General features: G+C 52.8%; 1 protein-coding gene across 2 annotated transcripts in view; it reads left to right on the top strand.

Annotated features, from left to right (window-relative positions):
* Nucleotides 1-14,708, top strand: part of AKAP1 (A-kinase anchoring protein 1) — a 32,297-nt gene extending 17,589 nt beyond the window's left edge. For both annotated transcript variants that reach the window (XM_012752218.3, XM_012751544.3), the window contains exons 2-11: nt 1,087-2,728; nt 5,346-5,479; nt 7,065-7,191; nt 7,701-7,828; nt 9,637-9,814; nt 10,866-11,016; nt 11,465-11,532; nt 12,871-12,944; nt 13,139-13,201; nt 13,712-14,708. In XM_012752218.3, coding sequence (XP_012607672.1) covers nt 1,111-2,728; nt 5,346-5,479; nt 7,065-7,191; nt 7,701-7,828; nt 9,637-9,814; nt 10,866-11,016; nt 11,465-11,532; nt 12,871-12,944; nt 13,139-13,201; nt 13,712-13,786 — 2,616 coding nt within the window. In that variant the 5' untranslated portion in view covers nt 1,087-1,110 and the 3' untranslated portion in view covers nt 13,787-14,708. The remainder of the gene's footprint in view (nt 1-1,086; nt 2,729-5,345; nt 5,480-7,064; nt 7,192-7,700; nt 7,829-9,636; nt 9,815-10,865; nt 11,017-11,464; nt 11,533-12,870; nt 12,945-13,138; nt 13,202-13,711) is intronic.
* Nucleotides 14,709-15,544: the final 836 nt, after the last annotated feature.

Here is a 15,544-nt window from a genome sequence, read left to right as displayed (position 1 = left end):
TAGGTTCCCTTTGCCTTCTGGAAGCACAGTTTGGTGTGTGCCTTGAAGACCTAGGCTTGTTCTGTATACAGAATAAAATCCAAACTACACAGTGAAGCCCTACTAAACTGCAGATGCTCCTCAACTTAAAATGGAGTTACATCATTGTAAGTTAAATGCATTTAATACACCTAACTTACCAAGCATCATAGCTTATAGCCTAGCCTGCCTTAAATGTGCTCAGAACACTTAACGTTAGCCCACAGCTTTGCAAAATCAGCTGGCAATACAGTGCACTGTAGAGCACCAGCTGTTTACCCTCCCGATCTGATCTCATATCGTGGCTGACTGGGAGCTCGTTGCCGCCACCCACCATTGCAAGAGTGTCCTGTTGCATACCATTAGCCTGGGAAAGATCAAAATGCAAACTTCAAAGTATGGTTTCTATTGAGTGGATATCACTTTTGTACCATTGTCAAGTTAAAAGATTGTAAGTTAGGGACCATCTGTACTGAATTCCAAGTCTGACCTGGGTCTCCAGGCTGCTGTTTGTTTTGTTGGTCCCTCACCCTGAAGCATCTCCCTGTGCATTTGAAATTTTATTCCTCCTTTGCTCTCGCCGTCTGTTGCTGAGTATCAACCCCCTGTTTCCCTGACGTGATTTTGGGGGAACATGAGAAGGACGTGTGTACACGTGGAGTCCATGGGTGTTGAAAAATGCTCTACCACCACTTGAATAGGTAAAATGCTCGAGGAGTTTAGAGAACTAAACCACGTGGAACATAACTGGCCCCTTATTGGGGAACATAGGGAGAATTTGGTGTTGTAAAGCGATGAAGGGGGGATTTGGGTTAAAGAATAGAATGCTTGTGTTTCAGGACGGTACGTGTGAATCGGGGACCGTGAAGGAGCAGGGGCCTCTTCCTGGCTATTCACTCACAAGTGCCCACCGAAGATGAGCTGGTGCCGGTCTGAGAGGCCTGCTCCTCGTGGGGCGCGGGGTGAGGGAGGGAGACAGCGCCAGCCTTCCCCTGTGGACCTCCTGCACATGCACATGCTCTTCCCTGGCCCATGTGACCGTCCTCCTTCCCCTCCTGCCCTCTGCAGGTACCATTACTTCAAGCCTCCAGGATGGCGCTCCAGTTCCGCTCGCTCTTCCCCTTGGCGTTGCCTGGAATGCTGGCACTCCTCGGCTGGTGGTGGTTTTTCTCTCGTAAAAAAGACCATGTGAGCAGGCACAGCGAGCAGGTGGAGGCCAGCGCTGTGGAGCTAAGAGCCGACTCCGCCATCAAGGAGCCTCTCCCCTTGGAAGATATCTATACTGCCGTCGTGTCCACAGCCCCCAGTGTCACACAGCCACCAGAAAAGGAGCCGTCCACCATGAGCAAACCTTCTGCAGAGCCCCCAGCCTTGCTGCGGATACAGCCGGCCCGTCGGAGATCAGAGTCCTCAGGCAGCCTTCCCAACGCCACAGATGCAAGACCTCGACCAGGAACACGCAAAGACGACAGTGGGAAGCTGGAACTAGCCCCAACGGGTGACGACGCCAAATCTATTCCTCTAGAGTGTCCGCTTTCATCCCCAAAGGGTATACCGTTTCCCCATGAAGCAGCTGAGGTGTGTAAGCAAGAGTCCATGTTCAGCAGGACTCCAGGGCGGGGCTGGCCAGGCCAGTCTGCGGCCCCCGCTGAGAAGCATGGTCCCGGGGAGAGGGCACGAGAGACAGGTGGGGCCGAAGGGACCGGCGATGCAGTGTTGGGGGAGAATGTGCTCGAAGAAGGTTTGTTGTCCCAGGAGTCTGTCTCGGAATTGGAGAACAGCAAGGCCCCCCGCCTAGCTCCCCTGGGAGGAGGCGGGAAGAAGGGGAGGAGCGGCCTGCCGCAGGTGGTCGTGCCCACACAGCAGAAGGAAGAGTATGTGGTAGGGAAGTTGCTAAGTAGCTTCATTGAGTCAGCTCACACGGAGCTGGCTAAGGATGATGAGACGCCAGCACCTAGCGTCAGAGGTGGCAAAGCCTGGGACAGAGACCTGGCGGGAGAACTGGGCAAAGAGGAGAGCTTGGATAGAAATGATAAGATTGAGCAGGCTGCCTTCCAGATAATCTCCCAAGTGATCTTGGAAGCAACCGAAGAAGTGCTGGCTACCACGGTGGGCAAGATTGCAGGGCGGATATATCAGGCTTCGGCCGGTCAGCTCCAAGGTCAGAAGGAGGAGAGCTGTGTCCCAGGCAGCCCCAAAACTGTTCTGGGCCAAGATGCTGCAGAGCCCACCCTGGCAGTGGCAGAGGCAGCCACCAGCCCATCGGGTGCAGCCCCACCTTCACCAGGCCTGCCGGCAGAGGATCTGCCACCGCCAAAAACCTATGTGAGCTGCCTGAGCAGCCCTCTTTCCAGCCCCACCAAGGACAATAAGCCAAAGAACTCCGCACACCCCATCTCCCTGGCCTCCTGCCCCTTACCTGCCGCCCCCCTTAGAGAGTCGCTGGATGGGGAAGATGCCATCTGCATGTCGGACAACAGCCAAGGTGTCCCTTCAGTGGCCTCCTTGGGACACTGCTCAGATTCCCTCAGCACTTCAGGGCTCGAAGACTCTGGCACGGAGACCAACTCAAGCCCCAGGGACAAGGCCATCAGCCCACCGCTGCCGGAAAGTACTGTGCCCTTCAGCAATGGGGTGCTGAAGGGGGAGTTGTCAGACTTGGGGGCTGAGGATGGATGGACCCTGGACGCAGAAGCAGATCATTCGGGAGGTAGGAGGGTCTCAGGTGTTCATTTACAGGATGGGGGTCTCCCTTTATGTGTTAGGGACGGGCCGCTGGCCAGCCTCTCCCTTCTGCTCCCTGTGCAGCAAAGCAGTGGTGCTCTTCAGCTCTGTGTCCCAGCTGGCCTGCAGAGCGCCAGGCACAGCGTAATGGCGCTGGCGGGTAATGACAAGTCAGGTTGTCCTGGAACCCCAGAGCCACAGGAGCCCTGACTTGGCTCGTTAGCCAGCAAAGCTCCCAGCCCTTCAGAAGGAGTTAGGTCAAAGTTGAGTGCACTGATGAACCTTCGTGTGCCTCTTTTCCTCTTAAATGCTAACCTCTTAATGTTTTAGTTTTTTTTTTAAATGGAAAGGTCTCCTTAGCTTATTTCCCTTGAATGCCAAGTATGGGTGTGAGGTTTTTTTAATGGTTTATTTCCTTTTAATCATGTGCTTGTTCCCATGTCTTCACCTGCTTCCCTCCTCCAGAAGCTCTTACAGGGTAAGTGCCCAAAGAATGGCCACAACTTTGAATACTTGTGGGAGGCTCGAGCTTCCTGACGTTGCCGTCACCTGTTCCTCCGCAGAGAGCCTCAGCCACTTTCTTTCTGTGCAGCTGCAGTCCACCCCCGGGAAAGAGGGGCACTTTGGTAACGAGGTGTCCACTGGGTTTTTCGAGTGCTGACCCCAGCGTAGACAGTTCAGACCGCTAACTGACAGGTCAGCAGCTCCGGACCCTGCTTCTGCAGCCACCCTGGGGTGTTCTGGTTTCTCTCCTGGCGAGGGGCCACGACTCTCCGAGTGGCTCTCTGACTTGCCCGTCCTGGAGCCACTCCCTACCTACCGTTTCAGCTCCAGGGGGGTTGGGAATCTTTTTACTGGGAAGCTTAATACTTTCAGCAGCATCTGGTTTGTACCACACACAATGTTTTGTCACCTCTGAGATGCTGTTCAGACACTACTGTTTTTATGTGCTGCCAGTAGTGATTACAGAAGGCCAGGTACTATAAGATACATCCCAATGTCAGGGTGCTAAAATGTTTCCCCCAAAATTGGATCTTTAAATTAAGTGAAATTTTTTAAGAATAGAGGAGTTTCTCTTTGCCTACTGCCTCTTACTCAGCTCAATTGACAAGCCCCTCAGCCTTGTCATGCCAACTCCAGATTGATGGCGGCAGCATCTGAGTATAGGGCCAGAGCTGGGCTGTGGTGGGCGGGGAGGCTTAGGGACCGCAGGGAAGCCTAGCGGTAGTAGTCCACCATTACCGCTCAGCAGGCGCCCAGCACAGGGCTAGTGCCCTTGTGTGTTCTCACGCCACCCTGCTTTGTGTGGGAGGACGTTGAAGCTGAGAGGGGTCCAGAGGACAGCCTGGCGGAGGGAGCCGGAAGCTGGCCTTGAGTGCTGCCTGCTAGGGTCCTGGTGTGGTTCTGAGCCACTCCTGGGTGACCTTGGGGTGGCAGGTATTGGCTGGTCCTGTTCTATCGGACAGAGGTGGGGGCTGTGCATGGGTGGAGCCCCCCACCCCCACCCACTCAGCCTGTTCTGCGTCTAGCAGGCTGGCCAAGCCACCTTCTCTCAGGAGGTGGTTTTCCCTGTGTGAAGCCTGTTCCGAGCCCCTGGTGTCAAGGGAGGAGGTCACTTTGAAGGTGGCCCTTCCTTAGCTGGGAGCGGAGTCTCTGTAAGCCCTAGTTCTCTGCACCCAGACAGTGCATGGGTTGCTTGGCAGATGATTGTGCCCAGGGTTTGGAGAAACAATGTGGAAAATAACCTAATTGGTAGGCTATCAGGAGTGATCTGTTTTTGGCGATTGAGTCGTCCATATTTAAGTCAGAGTCACTTCTCTTGAGCTGGTTGGGACCCCTGTTTTTCTGCAATATGGCCCCTTTGGCACACTCTTAAGAGAGCAACAGGCCAAGTTGCTTTGCACTGTATCCTCTCGGAATGGGCTTTAGCTCAGTCTTTTGGCCAGGCGGTATTTGAGCCCCAAAGAGTATTCATGTTTGCACAAGTTGGGCCCAAGCAGAAGGAAAGGAGGCTCTTTTTCCTTTGTCTATACCAGGCAGAGAAACGCAGGTCCCTTGTCAGGGATAAGAATGGGGCCCTCGGACAGGCCAATGAGGACTCTGTCTAGCTCTGCTTGGCAAAAGGCCATTGCCTGAGACCGCAGGCCACGGCCTTAGGGACTAGAGACCCCTGGGCCAAGGGACTGGGCTAGTTGGTAGGGTGCCGAGATGATTGTGACCGGTAGGTCCAGCTCCCGGGACCATGTGGGCCTGCAAGCGTGTCTCCTCCCTCGCCCTGTGGCCTCCCCTTCCCTGGGCGCAGTCTGTTCTTCCCATTTCACCACTTGTGCCTCTGCTCCAGCAGCTGTGGCTGGGTGCGGCTGCCAATTAAGCAAGTGGGACTCTAAGTGACAGGCTAAAATTAGGTGTATCGACACCCCCAGTCCTCCTTTCATTGGGGTTGTTCTGAGCCTTCTAGACTGAGTTGATAGTCACCTGCCAAGCTTGAGGAGGGGGTGTGGGGCGGTGGCCTCCTGGAATGTGCGTTTGGGAAGTTCTGCGGTGTGGTTCTGCTCTGAGCCAGGCTCTGTGTGTGTGCACGCCCGCTGCTTCCTCCCCTGCAGGCTCCGATGGGAACAGCATGGATTCGGTGGATAGCTGTGGCAGCCTCAGGAAGACTGAGAGTTTCCAAAATGCCCAGGCAGGCTCCAGCCCCAAGAAGGTCGACCTCATCATCTGGGAGATTGAGGTGCCAAAGGTAAGGGCAGCGTCTCTGCAGGCTGAGTTCTGCAGCAAGCTCAGAGTTCCTTCGGCCCAGGGCCATCAGATTTGGGGGACGGGGTGGGGGAGGGACAGTCAACCAGCAGGAACCCCTGGAGGAGCCAAAAGCTGAGGGAAAGGGAACACTATGCTTCTCCAAGGCTCCAAGAGCTTCCCCGCAGTGAGGAGGAAGATGGCTGCAGGAGCATCTTATTCTGGTACTCCTCAAATACACAGGCCTGGGGCTCTTCTTGTGTATTCTGGGCTGAGCGCTGGGAAAAACCAGGCTCCCTTCACCGTGCTCTGCTCAAGCTCACCAACGTAAAGTGTGTTTTATAATTGAGCAAAGCATAAATCCATATTTTAGAGAACTTGAAAAGTATAGAAATGTATGAAGAAAATAAAAAGCAGCTTTAATCCTACCCCTGAGAGTGACTGTGAAAGACTTTTATTTCTTTCTCATCTTGCACCCTGTGGTTTTTTAAACAAAACTGAGATTATGTTGCTTTAATTAATACTTTAAATATTTAACAATTTGATTTTTCTGTGTTACGCTTTGACAATGTAATTTTAACTGCATTATTCATCATGCGAATGTCAATTTACTTCATCAGTCCCCAATTCCAGGGTGCTTAAGTGGTATCTAGCTTCTTGCTGTTACAACTTACAACTTATTAGCTTGATCTTTATGTGTATCTCTGGGGCTCGGAAATAATTGGCAGAGGCTGCGTTCTCCCCGGGCCTCTGGCTCTGTGCTGAGGGAGACTTGGCGTGGTCTGAACTCTGGTTCGGGGCGGCTGTTTTGACCCCAGGTTGTTGGCTCCCATGGTGGTTTCTTCCCCCGGGAACCCTGTTAGCAATCCTGCCCTCTTTTCCCTCGGTGGTGACAAAAGGCACAAGGAGGCCGGCTGTGGACGAGGAGGGCCATGTCCTTGGTAGCTCTGCGGGGCTGGGCTTGTGTCAGAGCTTGTCTTACGTAATGGCTAAGTTTGGCTGCTTCTCTCCACCTTGAACTCTGGCGCACTGGGCACTTCTGCGAGCCCCGTGCTCTGAAGGCTTCAGCCTGCTGTCACTTGGCAGTGGGAGGCCAAGAAAGAGTTCTTAAGCCTTTCGTTTTCAGATCTTGGCCCTTTATCTTTGGACCTAAGTAGACTTGAAGGAGAAGGGCACAAGGAATCGTAGTTGATCCTTATACTGATAAAATTTCTCATAGCGTGGGTTTTGGGGAAGATGCTGTGTTTGCAGCTTTCTGGGTCTGGGCCATGTTGTCGGGAATGAAATGGGAACTGCTAGGTCCTGGAGCCAGACTGCCTAGTTCAACTGCTTAGCAGCTGTGTGACCTTAGGTGAGTTCCTTAACCTCTCTGGGCTTGTTTCCTCACCTGTAGAATGATGATAAAGTCATGTGTTACATGGGTACTGTCAGTAAGTGTAAGTGCTTAGCATAGTCCTGGCAAATGAATGCTGACATGGTAACAGCTAATACACTTGAGCTTGACCTTGTGTAAAACAAAAGTAGGTCTTTGGGAGTTTAGGGAATTGGTTTTCTGTTAACCCTCCTGTCTCTTTTTCTCTCTCTGGAAGCACTTAGTCGGTCGGCTAATTGGCAAGCAGGGGCGGTATGTGAGTTTCCTGAAGCAAACATCTGGTGCCAAGATCTATATCTCAACCCTGCCTTACACCCAGAGCATCCAGATCTGCCACATAGAAGGTCAGTGGCAGCTCCTGCCTTGTGTTTAGCTTTCTTAGCTGAAATATAAGTAAATCGAAGAACCTGAGTCCCAGTTGCTGTCCTTTTGGTATCTAAGTCTCTGAATAGAAAACCTTGTTTCTCATCCTAGGGGAAGGGAGTACTGGGTGTCTTCCCTGCAGCCTTTTCCCCCAGTTTGGGTGCTTGGAGGGTGCTTGGCTGGGCAGGGCCAGGGGTCCAGATTCACAGGGCTCTACCACCCGACTCTGGCTTCTGCCCCACACTGCCCTGCGTGTGACTCCCCTCTGGCCTTTTCCCACCTGCCTGCCTCCTGTCGTGTTCAGAGCACGATCACAGTGGCAGTGGTATCCCTTGAGAGAGGGGTAGCACTTCAGCATTGAGTGGTACCTTAAAGATACAATTGAATTCTAGGAGAAGACCTCTGGAGTGGGCTGTGTGGCTGAGTTGTTTGTGCTGTGACTTTTCTCTTACCCACAGTGATTGTGTGTCCTGCCCCCACCTCCATTTAGGCTCTCAGCATCACGTAGACAAAGCACTGAACTTGATCGGGAAGAAGTTCAAGGAACTGAACCTTACCAATATCTATGCTCCCCCATTGCCTTCGCTGGCGCTGCCTTCTCTACCAATGACATCCTGGGTGAGCTGCTCCTTGCCCTAAAACCTCTGCCCCAAGCAAGAAACCCCCAGACTGCAAGCTAAGAATGCAGAGAGCACGTTAATGTCTGTGTCTTACTCACCTCTGGCTTCCACTGGTCAGTTCTGCTACTAGCCTGCCTTTTCTAGGGACAAGGGTCAGAGGGTAAAGTACTGGCAGGAAACCACAGACCTCTCAATCCCCACATGGGGGCTGCACTTTCCCTCTGGGCACCTTTTGTGTTTGCTAGGTGTTTGCTTAGAAAGGATTATAGTTCAGCCAGGAGACTGGGTGTGTTTAGGCCGGTGTGGGGCCCCTTATAAGTCTGGTGCTGTGTCCAGGGTCACCTCTCAAGACCTGAGGCCTGGATTTGGATGGGGGTTGTGATGGGTCATTTTGTTCCTTTCTTCTAGTTGAGCCAGACGTAGTAGTGTCCTTCAGTACCTAGATTATAAAGAACGAATAGACCACACCAGGCCCAGGGAGCCAGGTGGCTCTTTGAAGGTTGCTCTAGGATTGTGGCAGGAGGAGGAGCTGATGTCTCCAGGCCCCCACGGTCTCTTGGGGCCTGTCACTCATCCTGCAGTGTGCCTTTGGGCCTGCTCTGGCCTCATGGCATTGGGAATAGAATTGCAGAATTCTGTGGGCCAAAGACTACTGACTGCATTTCACACAGATGGGCTGAATGTGTGGCTCCAAGGAAATTGCCCTCCTGGGTGTTTTGTTAGGATGGTAGGCCTTTTAGTTCTGTATCTTCCCTCTTCCAAAGACCCTTGTGCTGGGGGTAAAGAAATAGGATGTCTCTTTCCTTTTCCTGTGGGTATGTGGGAGTGGGCTGAACCCCACTTTATGCTTTACTACTGAATCATAGTTTTTTTTTTGCAGGAGTTGTGGCCTTAGACTCATTCTCTTTTTAAATAATTGGTTTGTACAGATGGTTTCCTTCCCTTGTACTCTGCTTGGCTTGTTGGGACTGGAGAGGTGGTCCCATATGCCTCTGAACCAGCAGTGCTGGGATGGGAGGTGGGGGCCAGACTCTTCCACTGTGACCACCGGGTGGGAATTCCGACAGGAGTGATGCCCTGCTGTGCCAAGAGCCCCTGGGTGTTTCCTGTAGCTTGGCATTGGGAAAACCAGCATCTAAGGGCAAGTCTCTTAGAGAACAGTGATGGCCTCTTCTGGGGCCTTTAATATGGGGTCAGGCCACTGAGCAAACCTGTATTCCAGATACTAAGATGGAGTGAGTTGGGGAGTCTGGAGTATGGAAGATGAGCAGGACTTGGGGGGAGGCGAGGGAGCAGGAGGAAGAGCAAAGGAGACGCAGACTGTGGGCTGCCTGGGGCCCGCTGTGGCTGTAGGGAAGGCAGAGTAGATGCTGTCAGGCCTTCAGCTCCTGGGGTTGCCTGCAGGTCCAAGGAGCTGGCTTCCTCCCTGGGGGCCTGCCCACTGCTTATTCCTGGGCACCTTGGTCTCCGTGGCTGCCTCATTCCCATGTTCGCCTTCTCTGGGTCGTGCAGACTCAGTGAGAGAGGTGGGAGGTACACAGGGCTGGTGAGTGGACCCTGCCTGGTCCTGAGCTGAGGCTGCCCCTAATGACTGCTCCTGGTATTGCAGGGCAGCGGCCACAGTGGTGTCCAGCACTTTGCACAGTGAAATAGCTGCAAACCTCTGCATCTTGGTGCCATGGTGTTCTGGGTTGCTGTGTCCTTTTCTGAGATGTGCCAGTTCAGAGACTTGCCCTGGGGGCCCCGGGACTTAACCCAAACATGAGAAGGATTGTTGCAGTGGCCGCTGCCCTTTCCCCTCCACAGCTCATGCTGCCCGATGGCATCACGGTGGAGGTAATCGTGGTCAACCAGGTCAACGCCGGGCACCTGTTTGTGCAGCAGCACACACACCCTACCTTCCACGCGCTGCGCAGCCTCGACCAGCAGATGTACCTCTGCTACTCTCAGCCCGGAATCCCCACCTTGCCCACCCCAGTGGAAAGTAAGTGCTGCTCTGGCAGGGGGCTGGGGAGCCCTGGGCCCTGGCCAGACTGGAGGGAAGCCCTGGGTTTGCCTGTTCTGCCCTGGATCTTGACCAGGAAGAGGCTGTTGTGGGTCCTGAGAGCTTGCCTTTGTCCTGGAGTTGTGTGCTGGGCTGGGCTTCCTGGCCAGCCAGAGCTGGTGTTTCCACTGGCTGAGGGAGCGATGGGACTGAAGAGTTTTGACACAGGGATTCAGATCCCAGCTCTGCTGCTTAGTGTCTGCTCAACAGGGCGATGCCCACTTGTTCCAGGAGCTAGGGTTGGATACTGTCCATGTTCTACATGAAGACTTTGTATAAAACATCCCTAAGCCCAACAGGCCTGTGCAGGGGTTGCGTCATCTCCATTTGACAGAGGAGAAAACTGAGCCCCTGAAATCAAGTGACACCTAGGCAGGCTCTGGGGCCTGAGCTGGTCCTTCATCACTATTACCTTGGTTGCCTTAGCGGGAACTAAATGTCAGAACATCTCTCTACCCACCCCCCTCTGGACTCCTTACCTGGGGTCCCCCAGTGAGCTTCAAGTACCAGAAAAGCCTTTGAAGTTACCTGTAGCATTTTGTGTGTGTGTGTATGTGTGTATTTTTTTTTTTTTTTTAGAGAAATAAGGCTTTAGTTTTCATCAGATTCTCCAAAATTGCCTTAACCCAGCAGTAAGAACCGGAGTCCAAGAGGTGACTGCACCAGGGGCTCTTTAAGGGTCCAGACCCAGTGTAGTCAGGCCCGTGTCACAGGCCTTCACTTCATCCCAGCTGGCCTGGGGCAGCTGCTGGGTGGCCCTTACCCCCTGGTTCCATCTGCCCCTGTCTCCCCAGGCAGGGTTGTGACCCCTCGGAGCACAGCCCTGGTGGCCGTCCGGGTGCTCTCAGGCACCTGCTGCTCTGTCTCCTGTGCTGTGGAGGTGCGGGCCTCAGAGTAACGCAGGGGGTGGGGGTGTGGCAGTGACCTTGGTGGCTGTTGGTGCCCTGCCCTGGGCCAGGTGTTTCCACGCACTCCTCTTCTTGCCCTGCAGTAACGGTCATCTGTGCTGCCCCCGGCGTGGACGGGGCCTGGTGGCGAGCCCAAGTGGTTGCCTCCTACGAGGACACCAATGAAGTAGAGATTCGGTATGTGGACTACGGCGGATACAAGAGGGTGAAAGTAGACGTGCTTCGGCAGATCAGGTGAGTGGAGAGTCCTCAGGCACAGGCCCCACCGGTCATGGGACGTGTGATCTCCGCGTAGCTGGCCTCGTTGCATCAAGCCTCGGGTGTGGGTTAATCCTTCCCCCTTGCTGCCTGCTGTGTCTTAGCAGAGTCTGATAGAAACAAACTCGATTGCTTGCCTCAGCCAACTGAGCTAGAAGGCCCGTCTTGTGGAGGAATCTCCCAGTGTCATGTCAGAAGTAAAGCAACCTCCTTTTTGGGAATTTGATGTGAGAGGTCCCTCCGAGGTCAGGCGGGGCTGGCTGCCTGCATTCGGGTGCGCCACAAGCTGTGGCTTCCTGCACGTGTGCCCTCTGCTCTGCTGCATTCTAGCTTGTGGGTGTCACTGTATGGAAGGCAAATGTCAGCTTGGTGTGGGCTCAGCCTTCACATCCATGTTAAACTCGTTCCTTTCTTGCCTTTCCAGGTCTGACTTTGTCACCCTGCCGTTCCAAGGAACAGAAGTCCTTCTGGACAGTGTGATGCCCCTTTCAGGTGACAGCTGGGGCCTGTGGCTTGGCAGAGGGAGGCGGGCAGTTGTTGAGAGCGGCACCCTTGCTCTCACCTGGAGGGCTTATGCAAACATAGGTGGCTGCCACTCCAGCGTTGCTGACTGAAGAGCTCTGGGCTGAGGCCCAGGAACATGCATTTCTAAGAAGTTCCCAGGGGAGGCCAGTGCTGTTCCCAGCAAAGGCACCTTCCAGAACATAGCCCAGGCTCCAGTGTCTTCTCCCTTGTGGTCATGGGCAGGCATTGAGGGTGGTGGTACCGTTCAGCTGGGCCAGGGCTTCTTGGGGGCAGGCTGGGACTGTGCTGACACCCACCCTGTCTTAGGCTGTGAAAGCATTGCCAGAGGGACGAGGCCTTGCAGTGTGACCTTGGGCAAATCGCTCAGCCTCAGTTTTCCCCTCTAGAACATGGGGGTGGGACCTGATTTTCCAGGTGGCTGTGAGAATTATATAAACCCAGGAACCTGGTGTGTAGAAGGTGGTGAAATAGCAGCGATTTATGGCTAGAGATTTTTTGTTCACAGATGATGGTCTGTTGCATCCCGTCCCCTCCCTCTGCAGGTCTGCTCCTCCTGATCCTGTTCTTGCCTAACTCAGTCTAGTGCATTGGGAACACTGCAGTCTTGAGGGGGGCCGTGTCAGGGGCCACACTGGGACAGGGTCTTCACTGTGTTTTCCTTTTCCCAACCTTCCTCTCCATTTCTTTCCACCTAAGCAGTCTGTCTACACTCAGCTGAAACGCTCCCTCCTTCATACGGTTTTTTCCAGACCTTTGTGAACACCTGCCTCCCCCCATCCTTGCCACCTTTTGCCGTGGGTGTGTTTTTCTATATAACCTTTATGATCCGACAAAGGCAGAATGCTGCTTCGGTGCCTCACCCGCTACATGGTGCTGCCCGTGTTGGGCTGCGCGACCAACTGCCTGGATTTGAGTTCTGCCTTCACCACTCTGGGAGCCAGCTGACCTTTGATCAGCCTTTGTGTCATCCTTCTCCCCTGTGAGGCAAGGGTGACACTTGGTGTTACTGATTTGGTGGAAGGACACATACAGTCAGCACCCAAATGGGTGGTGCTGGTGCCGGTGACGTTTCCGTTGAAGGCAGAGGTTCTGTCCGTTTGTTCTGTCCTCCTGCGGGCAGCCTGCAGCAGGGACCTGAGCTTATCCACTGGGAGTCACGTGGGGCCTTGGCTCTGCCCTGACGTGGGCGGGTCTCCCAGTGCCGCTCTCCAGTCCCGTGTGGCTCCTGCAGCGTTCTTGGAATACAGCGTGTGACGAGGGGGCCTGGCCTCAGCGGGAGTCTGAATGCTGCTTTTCCTCCCACAGATGATGACCACTTTTCACCTGAGGCAGATGCCGCCATGAGCGAGATGACAGGGAACACAGCACTGCTTGCCCAGGTGTGTGTGGTGGCCGCCAGGGTCTGTCCGAGAAGCTTCCTGCTGCCCTTATTTAAGATCTGGGCTTCTTGGGAACTGGCCTTTATATTAATAAATTGCTGCCTTGCTGTGGTTCGGGCCCTGGGTTGACCAGCAGTTTTTAAGAGAGGTGTGTGGAGTGGCTTTAAATCATGCTTTTGTTTTCTCTTCCTCAGGTGACGAGTTACAGCCCAACTGGCCTTCCTCTGATTCAGCTGTGGAGTGTGGTCGGAGACGAAGTAAGTTCTGCCCGTGTTATCCCTGAGCTGCCGGCAGCAGTGATGGGTGGATTTGGAGCTGGTTTGGGGCTTTCTTGTCTTGAGCTAATTGCAGGATGTAACTGTAGACCATGCCCTCTGGGGGACATGGTGGGTGCCCCCATGGGGGTGGAGCTATTAGTGTCATCTAGTGGGTAGAGGACAGCCCCCACCACACAGAATTACCCAGCCCACAGTGTCAATAGCACCAAGGTGGAGAAACCCGGCTGAAGACTTTCTGGGACCTTCTATCCATTGGGTTTTTCTATCTTCCATCTTAAGGTACTAAAGCTTAGATTTCTTCAGCATATTAAAGCCTTTCGTCACACCATTCTTCCTTAAGTAAATGCCCTGTCAGTCGTCCCTGCCATTGCTCTTGCACATCTGTTCCCAGCGATGGCAGCCGGGGCCTGGGAGGGAGAGCCCACACCAGCTTGAGAGATGTCCCCAGGGTGCCACGGGCACAGCCCTCAAGGGCACTTTGTTTTCCAGGTGGTGTTGATCAACCGGTCGCTGGTGGAACGCGGCCTTGCCCAGTGGGTGGACAGCTACTACGCAAACCTTTGACCCCTGGTCCCACAGCCGCATCTGGACTCTTTTTTGCACTGTTGAAATCAGGCTTGGCACTCCAGGCAAAGATTTAACATCAGAATAACAAACGTTGTCCTCTCCAGAAAGTCCTTTTGTTCCCCCCCTCATACCGTAGTCCTGTTGAGAAGTTGTTTCCAGAGGGCGGAGCTGTGGGTTCTTTTCAAAGCCATAGGATAGTGTTGGACAAGCCAGTTGGCTTAACCTGTTTCTAAGCTGTTTAAAAAAAAATTGAAGAAAACCCGTGTCCACCAGGTCGTCCTATTCCCCCTCTGTCCATGCCCTCTTCCTCCCAGCTCCTCCCCCAGCAAATCCAAGCAGACAGTGGGGACAGGCCAGGGGCTGCGCGGTGCTGGCTTGAGAGGGTTTCTTTTTACAATCTTTCTTCAGGGAGCAAGACATGAACTAATTGGTTATCAATTACTTGTACAGCTTACATAAATGAATTGCTGACATTTAACCAGTTTTTATAAACTCCGTCTAGGTCTCTAGGAACACAAGACTTTTTTAAATGCAGATGTAAATATGAAGTGATCGTCACACCTCTGACCTCAGTCCATGGGGAGGGGAATGTTATCCTGCCAAGCCTGGTAGTAATTTGTAACCATTTTCTATTTGTGCAAACTCTGTAAATATGTTTAAAAAAAATGTAATATTTTGTACAAGATACACTGGAGAACAAAGGGAACTCGAGATTTTTCCACACCACGTGTCATTGTAAGTAGAAGTTAATTCTGCGGAGTGCAGCTGCCGCGTGGGCCCCTCCTGCCAGGGGCTCCTGTGGCTTCCTGCATACTGGACAGGGTAACTATATGGTCTAGACTGTGATCTGGGGGGGGTTTTTGCTGTACAAATTTGTTTAAAAGGAAAAAAAAAAACTAACTCATTGAATTATCTTGCAGTGGTGTGTTTGATTCTTTTTTAGACTGGCTTCAGTATTGTGCAATCTAAAAATAAGTAACTTAAGTAACTTAAACTTACATAAATCTTGAATTGTATAAACTATTAGCTTTGAGTCCATTTTTTTTTCCCCCAAAAAGATTGGGGGGTGGGGAGTGAAGAGGGAGGTTGAGAGTGTGGGGGGATGGGCCACGGGCCCTACAGGACCACAGGTAAAGGAGACCCACAGTTATTTGAAGACAGTTTGACCAGAAATTTCTGTCTGGCCGTTTCCTCTCTTCTTACCCAACCAGGTAGTAGCCACGCTTCCTCTGACTCCCCCCACCCGCTATCTAAATAGCTTCACAGTTTAAACCAGCAGTCCCAACCTTTTTGACACCAGGGACCAGTTTCATTGAAGACAATTTTCCACGGATGGGGGGGGCGAAGTGGGAGGATGGTTTTGGGGTGATTCAGGCGCATTACATTTATGGTGTACTTTATTTCTCTTATCACATTGAAATATATAACGAAATAATGATACGACTCACCATGATAATGCAGAATCAGTGGGAGCCCTGAGCTTGTTTCCCTGCAACTAGACAGTCCCATCTAGGGGTGATGGGAGACAATGACGGATCCGATAGGAGGCGGAGCTCAGGCTGTAAATACAGATGAAGCTTTGCTTGCTGGCCCTGCACCAGTCCACAGCCCAGGAGTTGGGGGACTGCAGGTTTAAAGCACTGTTTTCCAAATTTGGTTGTGCATTCTTTGGTTGTACATTCTAAGTTATTTAATCTCTGTAGTGATAAGAATGATATAAAAATACATACATATAAATGGAGAACAGACACTAAG

The sequence above is a fragment of the Microcebus murinus genome, chromosome 18 (assembly GCF_040939455.1).
Source record: "Microcebus murinus isolate Inina chromosome 18, M.murinus_Inina_mat1.0, whole genome shotgun sequence".
Classification (NCBI taxonomy): Eukaryota; Metazoa; Chordata; class Mammalia; order Primates; family Cheirogaleidae; genus Microcebus; species Microcebus murinus.
This window is presented reverse-complemented; position numbering and strand designations above follow the sequence as displayed.